Here is a 23,257-nt window from a genome sequence, read left to right as displayed (position 1 = left end):
AAAATCTTTGGAAAGTTCTGCTGTAGAGCAACACTTCCCTAATTCCAGGGAAGCTCCTTGGATCCTAAACCAGTGCCTGGCAGCTGTGATGGATTGGATGAGGGCCAACAAGCTGAGGCTTAATCTAGACAAGACAGAGGTCCTCCTGGTCAGTTGTGAGGCCAATCGGGGTATAAGGTGGCTGCCTGTGCCGGGGTCACGCTTCCCCTGAGAACACAGGTCCGCAGTCTGGGGGTCCTCCTGAACTCAGCACTAACGCTTGATGCTCAGGTGTTGATGGTGGCCGGGAGGGTCTTCGCACAGTTACAACTTGTGCACCAGCTGCAACCATACCCTGGGAAGCCTGACTTGGCCATGGTGGTCCATGCCTTAGTTACATCCAGAATGGACTATTGTAATGCACTCTATGTGGGGCTGCCTTTGAAGATGACTCGGAAACTGCAGCTAGTGCAAAGAGCAGCAGTCAGAACTGGGACAAGCTTTAGGGAGCATACCACTCCCCTTTGAAAGCAGTGTCACTGGCTCCCAATAAGTTTCCTGGCCCAATTCAAAAAGACCTACACCGGGTCCAGCCTATCTTTAAGACCATATCTCCTTCTAAGAACTGCCGCGGGCATTAATATCTGTAGGGGAGGCCCTTCTCTTGGTCCCACCACCGTCTCAAGCATGGTTGGTGGAGATGAGAGAGAGGGCCTTCTCGGTGGTGGCTCCCCGGCACTGGAATACCCTTCCTAAGGAAATTAGATTAGCCCCCTCTCTTCAGGCCTTCTGATGAGTATAAAAACAGGGCTCTTCAGACAGGCCTTTGATCCAGAGTATTCCATGGCCAATGTGATGAATCATTGATAGTACTGGCCCGCACTTTGATTGATTGTTACGACAGATAGGTAGATCCCACTGCAATTTAGGAATTTTATAATTTTCAAATTTTTATAATTTTATTAATGCGATTTTTATGCACTGTTATTATACTTACGTCATTGTATTAATACTTATGTATTGTTGTCTGCATGTGGCACTTGGAGTGCTTCTGTGAGCTGCTTGAGTCCCTTTGGGGAGATGGTGGAGGGGTACAAATAAAGATGATGATGATGATGATGATGATGATGATGATGATGATGATTATTATTATTATTATTTGAAACACAACAAGATGAGTCCACATCAAACAAGATCACTCTGCTGGCTGTTGTATTAGATCACATGTCGGACACTTCCCAAGTGTCTAGGACTGTGTGATGTATCGGCGAATAATGTGTGCAGATCCCAGTAAGGTGGTCTTTTACAGCTGGCAGAAGGTAATTTTGTCAGCGCCGATTGTGTTTAAGTGCAGGCCAAGGTCTTTAGGCACTGCACCCAGTGTGCCGATCACCACTGGGACCACCTTTACTGGTTTGTGCCAGAATCTTTGCAGTTCGATCTTTGAATCCTCATATCGTGTCAGCTTTTCCTGTTGTTTCTCTTCAATCTTGCTGTCGTCTGGGATTGCAACATCAATGATCCATACTTGGTTTTTTAACACGATTATGAGGTCAGGAGTATTGGAAGAACTTGAAGACCTGGTTATTCCGATGTGCCTTTCCGGATTAGGATAACCTCCAGCACTATGTCCCAGAAGTACTTTATTAGAGTTTAAGACTCTCTGCACACTGCACTTGCCCAGAAATCCAACATACCACCTGCCACACCCAGCACTTTTTTAACCTGTACTCATCACTGGCCCGGCCCTGGTTTTATTGCATAATGATGTAATGTTTTGTTATTGCTTATGTTTTTAAATTGCTTTGAATTGTATTGTTATTGTTTTGCTGTTGTTGTGTTGAGGCCTTGGCCTTTGTAAGCCGCATCGAGTCCTTTGGGAGATGCTAGCGGGGTACAAATAAAGTTTAATAATAATAATAATAATAATAATAATAATAATAATAATAATGTGCTCCAAAACTCTGTCGTTTGAATTTGGAAGTCCCAGAGTAGTTTGACATTATTATTATTACTATTATTATTTCTTAACTTTTGATTTTCCAGAACCACTTACTGTTGGCTATGGAGCCCGGGGCTTCTGGGAACTAAAGTCCAAAGTACCTAGATGATCAAAACTTGAGAATCACTGCTGTAGAGTGTAGTGACTGAAATGGACTGACCATTTGGCTTGGTATCGAACAGTTTCCTCTACCAGGAAGAGCTGAGATAACAGCCATGAGGACAGTTCAGATGCACCATCTTTGGTAATATTATAAGATGCTTGATATTAACTGCAACTTAAAGATGTTACTGCAAATCAAATTTTTAAAATGGAAGGCTGTTTTAATCTTTTCTCTATTTTTCCTTTTAACAGTAACATGCCGGAACCTAAATGTAACCTTACAAAAACAAGGATGTGCTCTAAATTCTCAATTTGAGCAATTAAAACTCCCTCCCGTGCATCAATGTACTGATGCTTGACTTGATTAAAGTTCACGGCTCAGTAGGTTATAAAGAGAACTGTGTCGCCACCTCACTCCTTTGTGCCGATGCTTATAATGCCAGGGTTGAACATAGGTCAACACTAGCAAACGAGGCTGTGTTTCCCCTTTAGATACAATGCAAGAGACACATGCAATGCAAAAAAGGCTGTTTTCCATAACACTATATGCATACCAGCTGTTGTTGATAGTTGCAGGACAGAACAAGCGGATTAAAAATGGGCTGAATGTGCACTTTCCAAAGCAGTAACATCTGGCAGAAACCCAACAATTGCTGTTGGAGAGATGGTGCACGAAAATGATGGCACCTAAAAATAAAATCCAGAAAGCAGGTGCCCATTTGGCAGTTTGGTTGTATGGTCATTTCTGAACTATTGCTAACTATCAAATGGGAGCCAGCAGGATTCTTGCCCAGGTTTAGAATTGTGGAAGTTAGAGAACTACTGAAAACGTGTTGAGAACAGCCAGGGGTGATTTTTTTGTGGGTTAAACCATTTTGGTGCTTGGAAATTCTTCATTTCAAGAAGATACTTCAACCTTGGTGGTTCAACATACACCACAGGTGTGCAAGAATGCCATATAGAAGACATCGTAATTCAGTGTGTTCTGTGGGCAACAGATTGAGGAAGGCTATCTTGACACTAAGATGAAACAATTATGTTTTTTGCAGATGCGCTTTCTCATGTGGTGAAAGATATCTGTTAAATCGTGTGATTTTCATAACCTATATATTTTACATTTAGTGCTGTTTATTGTTTGCTTAATCATGTGGTGGCTGAATTTGCAAGTCCCATTGATGAGGTACAGTAGAGTTTTGCTTTATCCAACATAAACAGGCCAGCAGAACGTCGGATAAGCGAAAATGTTGGAAAATAAGGAGAAATTAAGGAAAACCCTATTAAACATCAAATTACGTTATGATTTTACAAATTAAGCACCAAAACATCATGTTTTACAACAAATCAACAGAAAAAGCAGTTCAATACACAGTAACATTATGTAGTAATTACTGTAGTTGTGATTTTAGCACCAATTTATTTATTTATTTATCTATTTATCGCATTTGTATACCACATTTTCTCAGCCAGTATTGAAACCAGACTGTATTGGATAATAAAAAACGTTGGATGAGTGAAGGTTGGATAAGCATCCATATCTGATGAAATCCTATTATGAGAGGAAAAATGGGTTGACATGCTGGAACACATGGAGTGGTCTCAGTACTGAACTTCAGTGTCAAACTAGATCACGGCATAAATCCTATTGTTATTCCCAATTCGAGCCACAGAACCAATTGAATTTGTTTGATGGGTCGATTATAGTTGTAACTAGACAGTAGAATTCCAAGCCGGTGTTTGCCTGAGTAGTGAAAGATATCTCTTTGTCATAAAATGTGATTTTCTTTACTTTATACATCTTTGCATTGGGTCTACTTTATTTTACACCCAATACATTTGCTGGATCAAGGACACTGGCCAGCACACATTTTGGTTACTCAAATGTTAGCCCTGTTTTGGGGTATCTTTGACCTGCTGATTCAAAAAATGGCACCAGTTTTGCCCTTTGAGATCTAGGTTGCGAGATACAGAACATATACTGTATACCAGTCATCATTCATACAAAACCATGATAGCCATATCTAAGAAACTAGAGCTGGTGCAGCTTATCCAATACAATTTTCAGAATCAGTGCCCCAAACAATTGCTTCAGCATTAAGACTTGCAAATTAACCCCATTTTCCAATAACCAACTACAGAACAAAGCATATTGTTTAAAACACAAAGGTGAACTCCGTCCTCTGCTATGACAAACAGATATCTCTCACTATTTGAGGGAATTGCTCATCCAGCAACATGCTAAATGCCTTGTCTAGTTTGATTCTCAGCCTAACCTCTTTGCAGCATTGTTGTGAAGATGAAATAGGATAAGAGAAGTGTAATGATGTCACCAAGACCTTCTGGAATGGAAGGATAAGATACAAAGCTAATTTTAGGATGAAATTAAAAGATGCTTATTTCTCTTATTTAAAATCACTTCTTCTTCACAAATGCTGAGGGCAGGCAACAGCAGAAGATCCAGATTCTCATATCGTGCTTTGAGTTCCCATGAAGCAGAAAGCTGACCTTTGCTGGAAACCTGATGTTGGCCTACAGCCAGAACTTTTTTCAGCAGAACTTTTCTTGACATTCTTACACACCAGTGCATATCCTGTGTACCCTTGCTCCTCTCTTCTTGGGATGGGGAACCCGTGGTCCTCCAGATGTTGTTATTAGACCACAGTTCCCAAAATCCTTCAGCGTTGGCCATTCCAGTGGGAGTGGGAGTCCTCTAACATCTAGGTTACACAACCTGATGTCTTTCAAAAATGCTTTTGCAGAAAGCCTCCATTAACACATTCCAGTTTGATGTTTTTGCTCTTTATTTATTCTTGAAAGGTCCAGAAAGCAAGAGTATATGTTCAAAATGAACATTGTTAAAGTCAACAATACATCTCAACCAAGTTTTCAAAATCACTTTTCCGGGCAGTGGTGGACCATGCCCATATGGTTTTCATTGAGGCAGAGGAAACTCAGAAACATCTGTGGAGCAGGGAAGGGCTTATTTATGGAGCTCAGCAGGAGGAAGCTTACAGTTAAGTCAGGCTAGGGCTAGGGTTAGGGTTCTAACCCTTGGGCTTATGGTATAAGCATTGCCTCCTTGCAGTTCTTATTGATTTTTTTTTAAAAGAACCAAGGTTGGTGATCTGAGTGTTCCATTTGGGCAGACTAAGCAGCTGCAACTCTGTGGAGTGAGGGATATCCAGAAGAGACAGATACTTCAAGTCAGACCTTGAGACATAAGCTTCCTTTATTTCTCCTTATCACTAGCAAAATAGGGTTCTGCTGTCTGTCATGGTCTAAGAAACGGAAGCTGGTTTTTTTAGACACAAGAAACCTCATGTTCAGAGGCTGTGTATCTATGAATGCCAGAAGGTGGCCATTCTGACTGCAGGATTTGGGGATTTGTTGTTCAAAAGAGTAACATCTCCAGACTTTCAGCTAATCTGTAGCTACTATTATCTGTTGTACTGATTTGCAGCCATTCTTCAGGGCTCCCAAACAGTTTTTCCAAGTCCTCCTTGGACATGCCAGGGATTTAAGCTAGCACTTTCTGCATGCAAGGCATATGTTCTTGTTACTGATGTACAATTCTTTTTCTAAATTGTGTTTGAAGGTCGGCCCGCTCATGCCCAAACTTCCTACTGGATCCTTTTTTTATATATATAGAAAAGATAGAATATATTCAGAAGCAGTGTGTTTGTAAGGCTTCACAATACTAGGGCAGTCTGTTCTTGTGAACAGTGAAGAAACAAGTCTGGATAGTGGAAGAAAGCAGACAGGATAAAATCAGCATCTCTCTTGAAATGCGGTGGTGGAAGAGAGTTCTAAGGCTACCATGGATTGCCAAAAAGACAAATCTATCCATCTGAGAGCAAAGGAAGCCTCAGTTCTCACTAGATGCCACGATGACTAAACTGGGGCTGTCTACAATGGGTGAGGTGACACAGCCCATTAAACAAGATGATAAATTGGAAGCAATCGAAAAAGAGGGAGACTGCATTCCAGGTGGAGAGATTCAACCAAGGAAGCCATGGCTGCCCTGAGGCTGCCGTGTAATCCAGTATCTGATTCCAGATTATCTTCTTTTGATTATATGGCACAGTGTAGACTCATGTAATCCAGTTCAATCCAACCTGAGTTTGCAAACCCTGAGCAGGACAGTGGAAGGCAAAGAGGTCCCCATAAATTAAAGCTGATGCAGGGTTCTTCTGAACACTGAAGTCAGTTCAGAAACAATTTGGCAAAAACTGGTTTCATTGTATGTATTATTAAATTGCCATTACTGGAAAAGGATCAAGGCCAGGATGGTGATTGCATTAACCACAGAAAGTGCCCTCCAACCGGTTCTTCAGTATTCAGAGTGTGACAGCTGCCAGAGAATGCAGTCTTTCCCTCCTATTTCTGAGTAAGTGCTGAGGAAGCATACAAGGTGGAAGAAAGAAGGGAAAGTGACTGTTAGCAGGGAGGCAATTGATTCCCTGTCCAGGGAGTCATTTAGTCCCTGCTGCCCAGCCATGCCCATGGGGAGATTTTCGGCAGCACCCTATTTCCGGGTATAGCAATGTACTCATGTTCTGTGGAGCCAATTTCACCATGTGATGGGATTTAGATTGTGGCTGCACTGCAGCGCATTAAGGGGATTACCTCGGACTTTGCTGCAACTTTGCTCCTTAACATATGCTGCAGTCTGCTTTGGCAACACGCATTATGTAACTGCCACAGTTTGAAAGCTAGCATCAAATTGCATTATATGGTCGGTGTAAATGAGGCCTTAATGACAAATAAAAACAATAGGGTTTTTACATCTACAAATCTTTGTAGTTGTTGGAGTGAGGAGGGTGTGTGGAGTCCATGGCCTCCAAGGGACACATGTTTATTTATTTGTCGCATGTGTATAACGCCTTTCTCAGCCAGAGACGACTCAAGGCGGTTCACAATCGGCAGTGATCCAATGCCATAGCAATTATAAAGATACAGTTAAAACAGTTATTAAAACATTTAAATATGATATAAAAAACAATAAAGCCTGTAAAAACAAAATCCTGGCATCTCCTTACTAAAATCATTGTCCAATTGCATCGTCGGTCGTTCCATATATCCATTTTTGTCTAATTTCGTCTAATTATGCTCCAGTAGTAAAAGCTTGCTCCAAGAGCCAGGTCTTAACCTTTTTGCGGAATGTCAGAAGGGAGGGAGCTGATCTTCATATGTTCATATGTCTCCACTACGCCCACTTCCTTATCTCGTCCATGACCAGCATCATTTTAAATTTTTAATTACATTTGGCCCAGCCATAGATTTTAAAGTGTTCTGTACTATTGTCAGTGCTTATGTTATTGTCTATGTGATTTATTTTAATTGCATGTATTGTTATTGTTATTGCTTGTATTGTTGTATTGCGGGCTCAGCCTCAGGTAAGCCGCACCGAGTCCCTTGGGGAGATGGTTTATTATTATTATATTATTATCTTATATCCCTGGAAAGGGCATTCCATAGCCAAGGGGCCACCACTGAGAAGGCCCTGTCTTTCGTCCCTGCCAAATGCATCTGCAAGGAAGGCGGGATCGAGATCAGGGCCTCCCCAGACGATCTTAAGGTCCTAGATGGTTCATAAGGAGAGATACGTTCGGATAGGTAAGCCGGACCGGAAACGTTTAGGGCTTTATAGGCTAAAGCCAGCACTTTGAATTGTGGCCAGTAGCACACTGGCAGCCAGTGGAGCTGGCGTAACAGAGAAGTCGTGCGCTCCTTGAGCGTTGCTCCTGTTAGCAACCTGTCTGCCGCTTGTTGGACCATTTGGAGCTTCCGGACAGTTTCAAAGGCAACCCCACATAGAGAGCATTGAAGTAGTCTATACGGGATGTATCCAGAGCATGGACTACCATAGCCAAGTCAGACTTCCCAAGGTACGGGTGCAGCTGGCGCACAAGTTTTAATTGTGCAAATGCTCCCCTGGTCACCACTGAAACCTGGGGTTCCAGGCTCAACAGTGAGTCCAGGATCACACCCAAGCTTTTCAGAATCACACATACCCTTTTAATGAATACACCAGGACCTAACATGCTTAAAAATTCTTCTCATGCCAACATCATTACTTTTAAACCATTGTGTGAATTAATTCTTGCTTATGTACACATTTATTCTTGCTTTGCTTTTGCAAAAAAGTAACTTTTTTGAACTATATTGCCTAGAATCCTTCAGCCAGCATGACCACTGGTCATGCCATCAAGTGATCCTGGAAATCGCCAAAAAAGTAGCATTCTTAGCATTGGGCTTGTGCTATAATGGTGAATGTCCTGTTACAGCGTGGAGGTGTCTCTGTTGGCTTCTGACCTGATATAGGATTTTTGGTACTGAGATGTGTGAAATGCCTTCTACCTTTTGTATAAATGAAGTGTCTTCATAGGGACCAAGGTGGCTGAGAAAACTGTTTGCCACAAATGGTTTGCTTAACTTGTGCTTCACAATGGATGCAGATTGTACTGTAAATATCTCGATAGCTTTCTAATTCCAAATGAATTTTATTTTGTTCTTTGTGTTTTCCCTGCTTTTATAGATCCCGTTCGTTCTTTTGAATGCCTCAACATCAGATATAAGGCCACGGATGTACCCTGTGTTTTTTGGTGAAAGCATAGAGGTCAACCCAGAACCAGTGCAAGAAATTAGGTAACTGAATGTGTGGGGTTGGGTTTTTTGTTTGGTGGTGGGGGGGTCCCCTCCCCATCCTCTCTCTGCTGCAAAAGATTATGGTGTTTATGAATGGGTTGATCATTGCTTTAGGTGGATGATAATGTTGGGTGGGGAGCAAAGTAGACAGGAATGGCTAAAATTAACAAGAGTGAAGGGGGGGTATAATAGAGGAAGGGGGGAAGATGAAGGGTTGCCTCTTAGATCTCATGTCAAGTTCATCTCCAATTTGAGGCAGAAAATTGGAAACAGCTGGAGAGCGGCCTGAACTCAAATGAGTTGGTGGTCTCAGCTCAATGCCCAAGGGCTGGAAAAAATCATTGGAAACCTCTATTGTTAAAAGTTCACTCGTTTGCCTTGACAACCTGGATTCAAAGCCTCTGCAGTTCAGTTGCCCATTCACATGCCCACTCCTGACTCTTCCTGGATTTATGTATTCTTTGAAGTACAGGCAGTCCCCACATTACAAACATGCAACTTGCAAACAACTCATACCACTTCATCACACTAGAGAAAAAGTCCACTTAAAATCTGGTTTCTGCCTCCTGCAGAATTCTGGGGTTAGTAGTTTAGTGAAGCTGTTAAAGCCTCCTCCCAAAACTACGAACCCCAAAATTTTGCAGGAGGCAGAAACCAGATTTTAAGTGGATTTTTTCTCTAGTGTGATGATGCCCATAGTTAAGAATAGGGCTGAGACAATGGGAAGTGAGAGAAAACTCCCTCCTGGAAGGGAAATTCACTCTTGGAAGAGCAATTATCATGGGAAAAAGGGGTCTTCACTAAAGCTTTATCCCCAATCCTTGTTTCCACAGCTAACCAGATTTTTCAAAATTACAGGGGCAGAAAGTGAGGCGAAATCTTCTGAACAGCAAAACAAATGCCGCAGGGGTGTTCATCCTTTCCTATGCTATCCAAAGCGCTCTCTCTCTCTCTCTCTCTCTCTATATATATATATATATATATATACACACACACACATAAATATATACACACACACATACATACATACACTAGCCATCCCCTGCCACACATTGCTGTGGCCCAGTCTGTGTATATGTGTTTTGTGTACATATATGGGTGTGTTTGCGTATATATGTGGTTTTGCACATGCATTGTAATGTAATTTTTGTTTTTTGGCTTTTTAACTCTCTTCTGCTGTATTTTCCAGTGTTTTTATGAGTGATGGTCACTTGATTACCTGAGAGGTGTCTTGCGTCCAAATTTGGTGTCAATTCGTCCAGTGGTTTTTGAGTTATGTTAATCCCACAAACAAACGTTACATTTTTATTTATATAAATATATACACACACACACACTATACACACACACACACACTATACACACACACACACACACACAAACACAGAGACATTTGGCTGGGGTTACACTTAATAAATGTACCTGCTCCAACTTACCTACAAATTCAACTTAGGACCAAACATACAGAATCTATCTTGTTCATCACTTGGGGACTGCCTGTATTGCTGTATTGCCTCAAAATCCACAAGGACCCTTGAGGCAATGGATGAGTAAAAATCTATTCAAAATATGGATTAAAAAATCAATTAAAACAATCTAAAGATAAAAGCATTTTTAAAAGTCATTATAAAAACAAGACAAGACAACTAAAAGCATTTCTTAATGGGAGATTCCACTCACTTCTAGTTTCAGAGCCCAGCCATATGCAGGTGATTCCTAGTGTCCAGTACTAAAGTGTTGATGCAGCATCCTGCCTACTTCCAGCTCAACGGCATACACATTATTTTCAAAGCATAGCCTGAAGTTGGCCACCACTGGCAGTGCTATTTTTCCAGTTGCTGCTCAAGGCCTTCCAGCCAAACTGTGCAAAACTTATTAAGCAGATTGTGTTACGTGTGCCGCTCCGTGGGCCAAGCTTCCTCCAGGGTGTTGGCAAAGGCTGTATGCCACACCCGGCGTTTAATCTTTTTCATACACAGAGCTGCAAATTCCTCAGCTGCTGCTGGTTGCGCCTCAAAGATCGGGAAGCAGCAAACCATGCAAAACCCTTGGGGCTTCCTGGCAACCAAGGATGCTGTGCCTGTTCCCTCCAGCTTCTTTGGAGGCTTGTCTGCTTTTCAAAAGCTGTTTATCCAAGAGGGGTTAGCATCAACTCACCACACTATCTCTAGATACTGATTTGCAAAGTCAGTACCAACTTTAGTTTTTATTTTAGGACACATGTTCAGGGAGAGAACTACTCCCATGCTGCAGCAGCTCCACTGGCTGCCGGTCTGCTTCCGAACTAAATAGAAAGTGCTGGTTCTTACCTTTAAAGCCCTAAATGGCTCGGGTCCAGACTGTGTGACAAATTGCATCTCCCACTATAGACCAACTTGAACACTGCGGTCATTGGAGGAGTCCCTCCTCTCAGTCCCAACCTGTGGGAATGAGAAAAAGAGCCTTCTCCGTGGCTGCCCCCCCACCTCTGGAACTCCCTTCCTAAGGAGTTAAAGATGGCCCCCTCCCTCCCCGTTTTCAAGAAACAGCGGAAGACATACTTTTGTTCACTGGCTTATGAGGAAGAGGAGGAGCAGTTGGTAATCCTACCATTATACCTCTGATTAATATCTACCATCTGTATCCATGCCCTGCTCGCCCCACCAGCTCAATAGATATCTTGAGCAATGATCAATCTATTTGCCCCAAGGAACTGGGAAATTGTGGCTTCTGTTTGAAGTTTAATGTTTTGTCTTATGTCTGTTATAAGAGACTGCATTTTTAATTTCCTTGTATATGTTGGGTTATTAAATTTTGTTAGTGTGGATGTATTGTTGTTGTATTTGGGCATTTTATGTTTGGAATCCACCCTGAGTCCCTCTGGGGTGATAGAGCGGAATATAAATAAAGTTGTTGTTGTTGTTGTTGTTGTTAATAATAATAATAATAATAATAATAATATGGGAGCGGAACAAGAGAAATGAAAGAACAGTTAGCAGTTTCTGCTGCAATGATGTTGGCAGTTCCCCAATCTAAAATTGACAAAATGACTTTTTTTCTGTCTGTTTACTCCTCCATTGGGTGCACCTGCCCTTAACATCTTGGATAGGACAGAGAGAACTGGAAAATTTTAAGTCCCAAGACTGTTGTGTTTCTTTTCTCCTGCAAACCTCATAGTCTTGGGGCTTAGAATTTTCCAAAAACTTGGGAATGAGTTTCTATTTCCATCTGGGTGTTGTTAGTACAGCTAGTACAATTTATATGTTGAATCTGACATCTTTCCTTGTTGAATTCTCTTGAATTGTCCCTTCGCATGGGCTTAAAAATAACACGAAGTAGGGTTTGAAATTAAGCATGCCATGAAGGAAGTGGATGAAGAGAAGTTGATGTGATCTCCCTCCCTCCCTCTCGCATATAATACTAGAATACTCGAGTCGCCCTAGGGCTGAGAGTGGCGGTCAATAAGTGCAAGTAATAAATAAATAAATAAATAAATCCAGGAGCATAGCATAAAATTGATTATTAGGAGATCCAGATTAGCACCCCGGGTAAGGTCTCCGGTCTTAAAATCAACAAATCGAAATCCACGATTTTAACAAAAAACATATCAAAGGAAAGGAAGGAGAAGCTGATAAAAATTACGGGATTGCAGATAACATCAAAATTAAAATACCTTGGGATTTGCATAACAGCAAAAAACTCGCAATTACTTAAAAATAACTACGAGGTGAAGTGGAAAGAAATAAAGGAGAATCTGAAGAACTGGCAGCATATGAAGCTTTCCTTGCTGGGCAGAATTTCGGTGATCAAATCAAACGTACTCCCAAAACTGTTACACCTCTTTCAAAACCTTCCGGTAATCAGAAAAAAGCAGATATTTACAGACTGGAATAAGAACATCTCAAAATTTATTTGGAACAACAAAAAACCCAGAATCAACTTTACAAATATGACTGACGAAAGGAAGCGTGGAGGCCTGGGCTTGCCAAACTTTAAGATATATTTTGAGGCATGTTGCATGGAGTGGATCACAGATTGGATTCTATTAAAAAACAAAAAACTCCTAGTATTAGAAGGCCACGATCTTAGAACTGGGTGGCACACCTACCTGTGGAATAACAAGGCAAAGGTGGAAAAAAAATTCCGAAACCACTTCATTAGGGCGGCCCTCTTGAAAGTATGGGACCAATATAAAGGAAGGATGTACCCCAAGACACCCCTCTGGTTATCTTCCCTGGAAGCTCATCAGAGGAAGGAATTGGGCTGGAGAACATGGCCAACGTACAAAGATATAACAACAAGAGAGAAAAAGGAAATTAAAATCAAGTCACAGGAAGCACTAAAAGAACAACTTGGGAACATCACATGGCTCCAATACTGGCAATTAAAAGAATATTTCAAGATAGATAACCAGACAGGCTTCATGGAAAATCAAACGGCCTGGGACAGACTTCTAGAAAACCCCAAAAAATTCATAACAAAAGCATACCATCTATTACTCGATTGGGAAACGGAGGAACAGCGAGTCAAAGAATACATGATTAAATGGGCTAGAGCAATTGGGAGATCAATATCACTAGAAGAATGGAGCTCAATCTGGAATAGAAAAATGAAACTCACATACTCTTATGACTTCAGAGAACATTGGTTTAAAATGATATACCGATGGTATTTAACACCTGCCAAATTAGCAAAATTTTCCAAAAACTTGTGCGATAAATGTTGGAAATGCGGAGTAGAGGAAGGGACCTTCCACCATATGTGGTGGTCCTGCAAAAAGATAAAAGTGTACTGGAAAACAGTTCAAGAGAACTGCCAAAAAATCCTAAAAAAGAACATCCCCCTGAAACCGGAATATTTTTTATTAGGCTTAACCGAGGAGAGGTGGGACAAAGATACGGAGAAAATGTTTGTATATCTGATAACAGCAGCCCGCATACTCCTGGCTAAAGTTTGGAGACTAAGAGAAATACCGTCAGAGGGAGAATGGATAGAGAGGATAATAGACATAATGAACATGGACCATCTGACGTATATCCTCGCGGCCTCACGCAACGCACCCATAACAACAACAGATTGGACCCCGGTCAAGGAGTGGCTTAGAGAAAGGAAGATAAAACTATCAGTCTACTAATTCCCTATAACATAGAAATCAGGTCTACTATACATTATTACAAAACTGGTACACCAACCAGGAAAATAGGTATGTGAAAAGTTACCTTGCAAGAGAAACCTCCATGAAAAATTAAGGAACACAATAGGGAAAAGATAAGCAAGAGAAGATGTAATATAGATACAGGATACATGATAGAATAACACGTAATAGAGAAACTAACATTCAAACAATATTTAAATAGAAATTTGTAGATGCGTTAGATACAGTGTATGTGGAAAGAAAAGAAAATACATAGTTACAAGTAAGCAGGAAAAGAGGGAGGTTACCCTCCTCAAAAATTGCCAGAATAGAAGGGAAAGGAAGTCAGATGTCAAGGCTATTAGCCTTTCTTTGTCTTTTAAAAATGTCCTTAGATAGGTAATTTATATGTTTTACTAGTCTACTATTATACCAAATGATTCAGAACTTAGTACCAATATACGTTGTATTTGTCTATTAGTCTTTGTGTTGTCTTGTCCTTCTCGTTGAACACGTCTATTGTAGCTTCTTTCACTTTTTCTATCTTTTATATTGTAATAAAAAAATTTAATAAAAAGAAAAAAAACAGATTAGCACCCCCCCCCCCCCAAAAAGACATTCTGTTGGTGTAATATGCTGCAAAAAGGTTGACAATGGCCATAGGTTTAATTTTTTTAAGCAGATTAGACAGATTAATGGAAGATAGGTTTGTTGGGGGCTACTAGGTATAATGACTATATGCAGCCTCCAGATTCCAAGGCAGTGTGTCTTGCAGTATCAGAAACAGATATTTGTGAGACATGTGATTGCTTTCTGTTGTCGAAGCTGGAGATTTGAATATACAAGGCTTTGTTTTGATACGGCAAGATTCATTCTATCGTCTTAAGCATTCTTGCTATCTTTCTTCCCCTTCCCCTTTGCAGGTGCAACTCCGAAGTAAAATATGGCTCGGAAAGGCATTACAGGGATGATGTCTTCTACTGCCCAATGCCCACGGTCACCACCTACAGGGAGACTGTCATTGCTGCCCCCAACTGCACATGGCGAAATTACAAGTCTCAGCTGATCTTCGAGCCCCGCCAGAAGCCACTGAGGTTCCAGAGCACAACAATCATCTTCCCCAAACACGCCAAGAACATTTACCGGACCACACTCAACTACAGACTGGGATCTGCCAAAAGATGGTTTGCCTCAAGTGTTCAACTGCAGCTCTGCGAAGAGAACAGCCCATGCATTGTCTACACAGAGAACCTTTAATATAATAACTTGCCTACTGAGAACTTTTCCCCCACTAACATCAGTGTAAGGCTAAGAACCACACTGGAGGAAGATGCCTTGTAAGACTTCCCTGCCTTTACCTGAGGGCATCCATTAAGTGGCACCAGGGTTCTTAATTTCCCCCTGCCATCCAGTATTGCATCTACACAATCCAAGTATTTTCCCTGTCCAAGAAGCAGCCAAGGGAGATATTCAGTGTGAAGTTGCTAAAACTGAATTTTGGTACTTTTCAGGCAAGGATTTAGCCTGCACTTAAATGAAACCTGAATAGGAAGACCCTTCAGTTATGTGTTTGCCATTAAAGAACAGTCAGTGCTTTTTTTAATGTGTCAGGGAAGGGCTTTTTGTAGCATGTAGGATGTTGTTACCAGGCATTTCCTTGGAGAAGACACTTAGGTCAAAGAAGACCATCTACTGTTTGGAACCGAGTTTGCAAAGACATGAGGTATCTTGTGACAGGCAGGTCACAGCCATGGGAAACATTAATTTCATCCTGCCAATGTAACTAGAAACCCAGCACAATGATCATGGTGCCATAGTTTTGATCCATATACAAGGAGGATGAAAAGGCAAATGGTAGCTTTCTTTTTGCTGGTGGTGGGGAATTCCCAAGGCACTTTGACAGGACCATTTTTAAAGCCAAGTGTTTATGTCTTGGCTAATAACTGCATTTATAATGGAAACCAAGAAGAAGATACTTTTGGCAGTGTCTACTTTCTAAGGTAGACACACCATTCCCCAGGTCTAGTTTAATGTGTTGAGAAAGAATGTACATATGAACTCTTTCCTTTTGGAGGCTGATTTTTTTACAGTCATTTAAAAATAATTGCTTAAAAAGAAAACTTAACAACAATTTCTTGGGACCAAAGACCTTTACTATAGAAAGGCCAAGAGTTCCCAAATCAGGAGCTTGGCTCCACTGGGGTTATCAAATGGAAAAATTAATTTGTTTGGATTTGCAGGATCACAAATGTAGGCCTCATCTACACGGCTATATAAAATCCAGATTATCTGCTTTGAACTGGATTATATGGCAGTGTAGACTCATGTAATCCAGTTCAAACATAATGTGGATTATCTACTTTGATAATCTGGATGATATGGCAGTGTAGACGGACCCTAGTCAAGATGAAACGAATTGATGGTTCTGGAAGTGGGCTTTTGAAGACAGAATGAAGGGAAGTTGCCCAAGTAAGCAAAATTCTGCTTGCAATGCTTGACAGTGATTCAGTCCATGTTAAGGAATAGAATTAAACCAAGTTGTATAGATCTAATGTGAAACAATCAGTTGATTTTCATTATGCTGCTTAGAAACATTGCTCTTTTCAGTTGAGCACAACATGCTTATGGCCGTGTTTACATGCAATGGTAAAGCAGAATTCTGGAGAATCCAACTTTCTTGCTTCAAATTGATGACTCTTGCCTGAAAGAGCAGGTAAACTAATCAGGAATGAAATACTAAACAACTTAGTTCATTGCTCCCTGGATTGTTGTATCTCTGGCGAACCAGAACTGAAAACAAGAGTTTGGCTTTGGTTTATACTTCTTGACTTGTTTGTGAGCAACACACTAGGAGCCTCAATTTTGGAGAAGACATTAACAGGTGTGTAGCTGCTCCCAGTGGTAGGAGTTCTTAAGAAGAAGTAAATGGGTAGCATGCAAAAGCGTGAAGCTTATTCCTGGTAAACCAGAATCCTTTTTTACTTTTACTCTCTTGTGCCAAACATAGTCTTAGCAGTCCGCTGCACATGCAACTCCCAACCATGGTCAACAAACTAGATATATTGTGTTATTCCCAAGATCATGTATCTGCTGATAGAAAGAGCAATGCAAATTAATGGAGGGGGAATCATGTTCCATGAGTCCAAATTAGACCCTCTCTAGCCTGTCACTCTTTACATAATCTGGGCCATTCTGGTCTATTTTCCATGTATTTACAGCTGTAAATAGAAGTGACATGTTCCTTTGTTTTCATGGGAGAGAGTACATTTCTGTCAAGATATAGGAAGTAGTACATTCTTCCAAAGGTATGGATTTAGGATAAAAATGCCTTTGGTTTTGGTTCCACTGTCAAGAATACTTCAGAAATGTGAGGCACGGGGAAGAGGCAGGGAGTTGTAAGTGAAAAGACATGGTATGGGGGCTCTTCACCCATTCAGAAAAAAACAAAACAAACTACCATTTGATTCCTATTGACTGAAGTCAGTAGGGCAAGACTCACAATATCAGAAATATAATAGCCAGCACTTACTTTATATGTTGCCAGACTCAGAAGAGTTGCAAATAAAAAAGTGATGCTTTATATATCATAGAAGACATGAATGCTAGCAATAGGATTGTTCGATTGCTTTTATGTACTATTTTAGACGTAGGTTTACTAATGATTTTGCCAATAGCAAAATGAACCATTTTTTCAGAGTGCTTTTTGTACATTTAAGGGAACTATTTTTTTAAAAAATGGGATGTTTTTAAGTAACAGATGTTTATATATTTATTTTCTTTGTTCAAAGATTGCTTGCTGTTAAGTCTGTGTAAAATCTGCATGGCCTTTAACAACAGGGACACAAGAAGTGCACATCTTGCCTGCCGTAGTTCTGTTAGCTGTGATTTGGTAAACGGCTATTTTTCACAAATGGAAAGGAGGAACTGTTACCGAAACTAGCTGCAGTCCACAAAAAGCTGGAGCTAATGTATGAAACTGCTTTATTTATTGGACTACCTTACTAGTTTCTAAGGTTGCTGACCCAGCAGTAGCTCCCTCTTTGGCTTTCTCCAGCCTGAGATCCAATGGCTTCAGTCCAATGGTGCCTTTCTACTCACAACTTGCAAAAGAACATTGTGCGAGAGAAGTGACTCTATCCATGATCTCTAAGGGCAACTCTTTGCACAAGGAAAAACAAGAGAATTACTGCCGATGGCACCCACCTATTAGCGCCGGGAGACTGCTTAAGCATTTATAGAAGCAACAGAAATGGCTGTTTTTCCTTTCACTCACGGTTCTTTGGCATCCGTGAGAGTTTGGATTCGGGACAAGGTTTCCATCAAAACAGTGCTCTCTGCCGAAGATCCAAGCCACCCATCTGAGTATACAAGCTTAAAATTCAAGCCTGAACAGTCTGGGTTTTTCCTTTCCAAAAATTACCCTTTCTTCGCACTGGTTTTGGAAATGAATATTTATAACAGGGAGATGGAATGGCTGGGGTTGGGAAGGGGATGGAGGGCAATGTTTCCATCACTCTTTTGTGAAATGAAAAGTTGCGGGGGAAAATTTCCTTGAGGTTTCCGTTAATCCTTTCCTTTTGTGTGTGCTGAATTGTATTCCTTGAAAATAAGGACAGTCATGTCTATAAACAGTAGAGCCAGGGCTTCTCCAGTTGTTGTTCATTCGTTCAGTCGTCTCCGACTCTTCGTGACCTCATGGACCAGCCCACGCCAGAGCTCCCTGTCGGCCGTTACCACCCCCAGCTCCCTCAAGGTCAGTCCAGTCACTTCAAGGATGCCATCCATCCATCTTGCCCTTGGTCGGCCCCTCTTCCTTTTGCCTTCCACTTTCCCCAGCATAATTGTCTTCTCTAGGCTTTCCTGTCTCCTCATGATGTGGCCAAAGTACTTCAACTTTGTCTCTAGTATCTTTCCCTCCAGTGAGCAGTCAGGCTTTATTTCCTGGAGGATGGACTGGTTGGATCTTCTCGCAGTCCAAGGCACTCTCCGAACTTTCCTCCAACACCACAGCTCAAAAGCATCGATCTTCCTTCGCTCAACCTTCCCTAAGGTCCAGCTAATGGCTTCTCCAGACAGTACCTTTATTGCACTATCTACCACAGTAAAGGAGAGGCTGTCCAGACAACGTTCTGGACTGTCCCGAATTAATTTGCTACAAACCAGAAAAACCCTGGTTTGTAGCAAGTTTATTAGATAATGGGTTTAATTAGATAGTGGGTTTATTCCGCGTCCGGTAAACTGTGGGAATACCGACCCCCCTCCCCAAAACCCCTCAGACCCCTTAGAAAAATAATGAAAACTTACCTGTCCTCCATTACAGGCTTCGGCCAGCTCTCCCAGTGCATAAAAATGACATGCCAGGAGTGTGTGGCGGGGGGGGGGGGGGAATCTGGACACCCACCCCAGAAAACGCGTTTCTCCTGGGATGAAGGCCTGTCTGGATCTGCCCTCAGTGAGAAGAAAGGCATGAGTTATTTGCTGTTTAAGACAGAAGAGACTGCACTTGGAAGTAGCAAAGACAGGCATGGAAGATAAGAGAAACTGTTGGTGCTTAATGAAGGTGGAAAAGTGCATCTTTAGCACTGAAATGTAAGAACAGTTATGGGGAGTTGTGAATATAATATTTGGTGTAATCGTTTCATGAACATCTCCGAAAGACATTTTGTGGCAATAGGAACAGTCCCTACTATTTAACACAATGGCAGACATTGCTAGCCTTGGGTGGCAAGGACTGAGGGCATATCAACACACAAAAATAGATCCAGGAACCTTTCTATTATGTCATATAATCCAGACGATCAAGATCAATAATCCACGTTATATGCTCTGAACTGGTTCATCTGCGTCTACACTGCCCTGTAATCCAGTTCAAGGCAGATAACCTGAATTTTATACAGCAGTGTAGAAGGGGCCTCAAATAAAGATGCCAAAGCAGATTTGATCCCAGAGCAGCGCAAACCTTTGACAAAATGACTATTTGCCCAGTCTCTTTGGTTTTCACATTATCACGCCCTTTAAGGTTGGGAATATCAGGCAACAAGGCCATTTGCAAGTTGTTTTAAACATCTGTGTCGCTTCAGGAAAACAAGAGCAGTTATTTTTCATTCTCAGATCCAATAATTCTGTTCTTTAGAGGATTTAAATTAAAATAGCTTGTCCATTCTCAATAACTACATACGTTTTAACTCTGCACTTCCATGGGGGAAGTGGTAGAACGCATTTGGCATAGAGTTGTTTGCCCCTTCCACACAGCTGAATAAAATCCCACATCTGCTTTGAACCAGATTATATGGCAGTGTGGACTCAGATAACCCAGCTCAAAGTAGGTATTGTGGGATTTTCTGCCTTGATATTCTGGGTTATATGGCTGTGTGGAAAGGCCCTTTGTGTACCTGTAGAATAAAGGACGTATTTCTGTTTAAATGAGTGAATGCAACTTTGAGTTATATGCAAAGTTTAAGAAAAATTCCTGGGCAGCCACATTTATTCAGTATGCACAACTCCAATCTTTCCAAACAGGTCTGCCTGGTAAGTCTGTTAAACCTTCCATGAACTTGGTTTAAATGAGACACTAGATGGGATACTGTATGCTTTAGGTTTCCTTAAACACTTATTGTCATGATTTGGGGATGCAAAGAGCTTTTGAGTAAATTCATTACCATTGAAAAAAGAGTTAATTCAATGTAACTTCAAGCCATGGTTGGTACAAATCATGGTTTGTCTCTTTGGGACATCATCACAAACCATGATTTGTGTGGCTTTCTCCTTTCCTCAGATTCCCTAGGTAATATCTGGAACAGCATTATCTTCAGGCGGCCCAATTTTCTAAACTACCATTTGTTGGTTCATATTTTGGACACAAACCCGGCTTTGCCAAAATTGTATTTGTAACCCAGCTTCAGGTTGCGATTTTGGATCCTCATTTGGTAGTTGCTTGCAAACCATATCACCGTTTTCTCCAATCAGTGGCGAACAATCTTATAACGTTGGACTCTTTTCTATTTGTCTTTTCAAATGCTACTGGGATCTGTGGGAAGCCAAACTTAATTTCCAGTGTGCCGAAGCAGGCAGTGGAAGCGTATTCTGTGGTCAGAGAGAAAAACAGGAAATCGCTAATGGTTCTTTGGACATGGATGTGTAATTTTTTATAGCTCTGCTCTTTCTATGTGCTTATAAAAGTATTTCTGCTGTTTTATATGTTGCAGTAAGGTATTTTGCAGTGCCTTTTTATTTTTATATATATATATAAAATATGTATATCCCCATTCCCTCTTCAATAATGCCTTTCTGTTCAATGAATAGAAAATAATTTAAGGGCTTTTTAATGCTAAAACAACTTATATATCTTAATAAAGTGACGGAATGCTCTGTGTTTGTGTCTGGTGTCAGTTTCTGAGCCCAGTTCTGTAGGCAACGTCTTCAACAATTTGAGCCCCAATTCCCACTGCCAGTTGCGTTCTTTTGTCAACCCAACTACCTCTTCTATTTATTTTACATCTACTTGTTTTTCGGTTATATACCCCAGCACTTTGGGAGGTGGGAAATCTTGGAGGGAGAGCTCCAGATTTCATCACCTGAATGGCTCCAAATGTGTTTCAGCAAATATGTTTCTCCTGGGTCTAAAATGATTCAGAGGAGGTCCAAAACATGATACAAATGCCTACCTATTAAACATGCATTTTGATGCCGTCTGGAAGCACCCTAAGGGCCCTTCCAGATAGGCCCTATATCCTAGGATTGGATCCCAGGTTTTCTGCTTTAAACTGGATTATATGAGTCGGCACTGCCAGATAATCTGGAATAAACAGAAAACTGGGATCAGATCCTGGGATATAGGACCTGTCTGAAAGGGCCTTTAGACCCTGTTCACACAGTAGTATTAAATCCAGATTATCTGCTTTGAACTGTGGACAGTGTGGACTAAGATAATCCAGTTCAAAACAGATAATCTGGATTTTATATGGTAGTAGAGATGGGGCCTCAGGGCCCTTCCACACCACCCCTTTATCCCAGGATCTGATCCCAGATTACCCTTTTTTGGTTTTTGTGTGTGCCAGGAGTGACTTGAGAAACTGGAAGTTGCTTCTGGTGTGAGAGAATTGGCCGTCTGCAAGGACATTGCCCAGGGGATGCCCAGATTTTTTCATATGCCTGCATGGTGAGCTGGAGCTGACAGAGGGAGCTCATCCATGCTGTCACCGGATTTGAACCTCCGACCTTCAGGTCTTCAGTCCTGCTGGCACAAGGGTTTAACCCATTGCACCACTGGGGGCTCCGTTTATCCCAGGTTATCTGGCAGTGGGGACTCATACATTCCAATTTAAAGCAAATAATTTGGGATCAGATCCTGGAATAAAGGGCAGTGTGGAAGGGCCCTCGGAGGAAGGCAAAGCCCCTCTAAACAAATCTGGGCAAGAAAACCTTGTGATAGGCTTAACATAAATCAGAAAGAACTTGAAGGCACACAACAATATTTCTGGGACCCTTTGAACAGACCCTTTAACTTTACTGAGCTGGATTGAATTTTAGTGTAGACTGACACCCCATCAACAGTGCCGTATAAAATCCAGATTATCTGCTTCAAACTGGGATGGGGCCTACATTCCAAATTAAAGCAGCGTTTGTGGCAAATGCTGGCCTTTGGCTTTAAGAGCCACCTTCCCTTGATTCAGCCATGGCTGCAGGTGGATCAAAAGCCCAGAAAAGGAAGCCTGTGGTGGTGGGGAGAGGAAGAGTGAGTTACAAGAATGGGAATGAAAAGGAAGAGCTCTCTGGCTTCTAGAAAAAGCACCGAGCAGAGGCCTCTGAGGGGAAATGGCCCGTTTGAGCCTGGAGCCTGAGGGCAGTGGAGGGGCAAAAGGACAGCACAAGGTCGAGGTCGGTCATAATGTAAAACGCAGCAGCAAGGTAAGCTACGGTTATTTCATGCCTCATGGGTAGATTCTTTATTAAATATTAAATATTATTTGGTATCCCCCCCCCCCCAAATTCAATTTAAAAAACCCCAAAAATTGGCTCAGTTAATGGTCAGGCATTTTCAACATGGCCATCAACAAAATAAGAGCCCTGTCTGTCTCCACAACAAGAAAAGATGGCAGCCATTTTCCTGGAGGGTGGTGAATGGGAAATTATTAGAGGCTGGGAAGTTCTTGAAAATTTTGGAATTCTGTTTTATATCATTGATGCTAAGAGCGGGGCTGTTTGCCGGGTGTGCAATTGTGAAGCAAGAGTTGTGTGTTGGTATGTTAATCAGTTAGGGCCATTCCCCACAGTCATATATCCCAGAATATCAAGGCAGAAAATCCCACAATATCTGAATCCACACTGCTATATATTTCAATTCAAAGCAGATAATGTGGGATTTTATTCAGCTGTGTGGAAGGGGCCGCAGTCTACACTCCGATATTGTGGGATTT

The 23,257-nt window shown here is 41.4% G+C and overlaps 1 protein-coding gene across 4 annotated transcripts in view; it reads left to right on the top strand.

Annotated features, from left to right (window-relative positions):
• RFLNA (refilin A) overlaps positions 1-21,213 on the top strand; it is a 72,257-nt gene extending 51,044 nt beyond the window's left edge. For all 4 annotated transcript variants that reach the window (XM_067473241.1, XM_060785557.2, XM_060785555.2 and 1 more), the window contains exons 3-4: positions 8,619-8,728; positions 14,765-21,213. In XM_067473241.1, coding sequence (XP_067329342.1) covers positions 8,619-8,728; positions 14,765-15,098 — 444 coding nt within the window. In that variant the 3' untranslated portion in view covers positions 15,099-21,213. The remainder of the gene's footprint in view (positions 1-8,618; positions 8,729-14,764) is intronic.
• Positions 21,214-23,257: the final 2,044 nt, after the last annotated feature.

Source organism: Anolis sagrei, chromosome X, assembly GCF_037176765.1.
Source record: "Anolis sagrei isolate rAnoSag1 chromosome X, rAnoSag1.mat, whole genome shotgun sequence".
Lineage (NCBI taxonomy): Eukaryota > Metazoa > Chordata > Lepidosauria > Squamata > Dactyloidae > Anolis > Anolis sagrei.
This window is presented reverse-complemented; position numbering and strand designations above follow the sequence as displayed.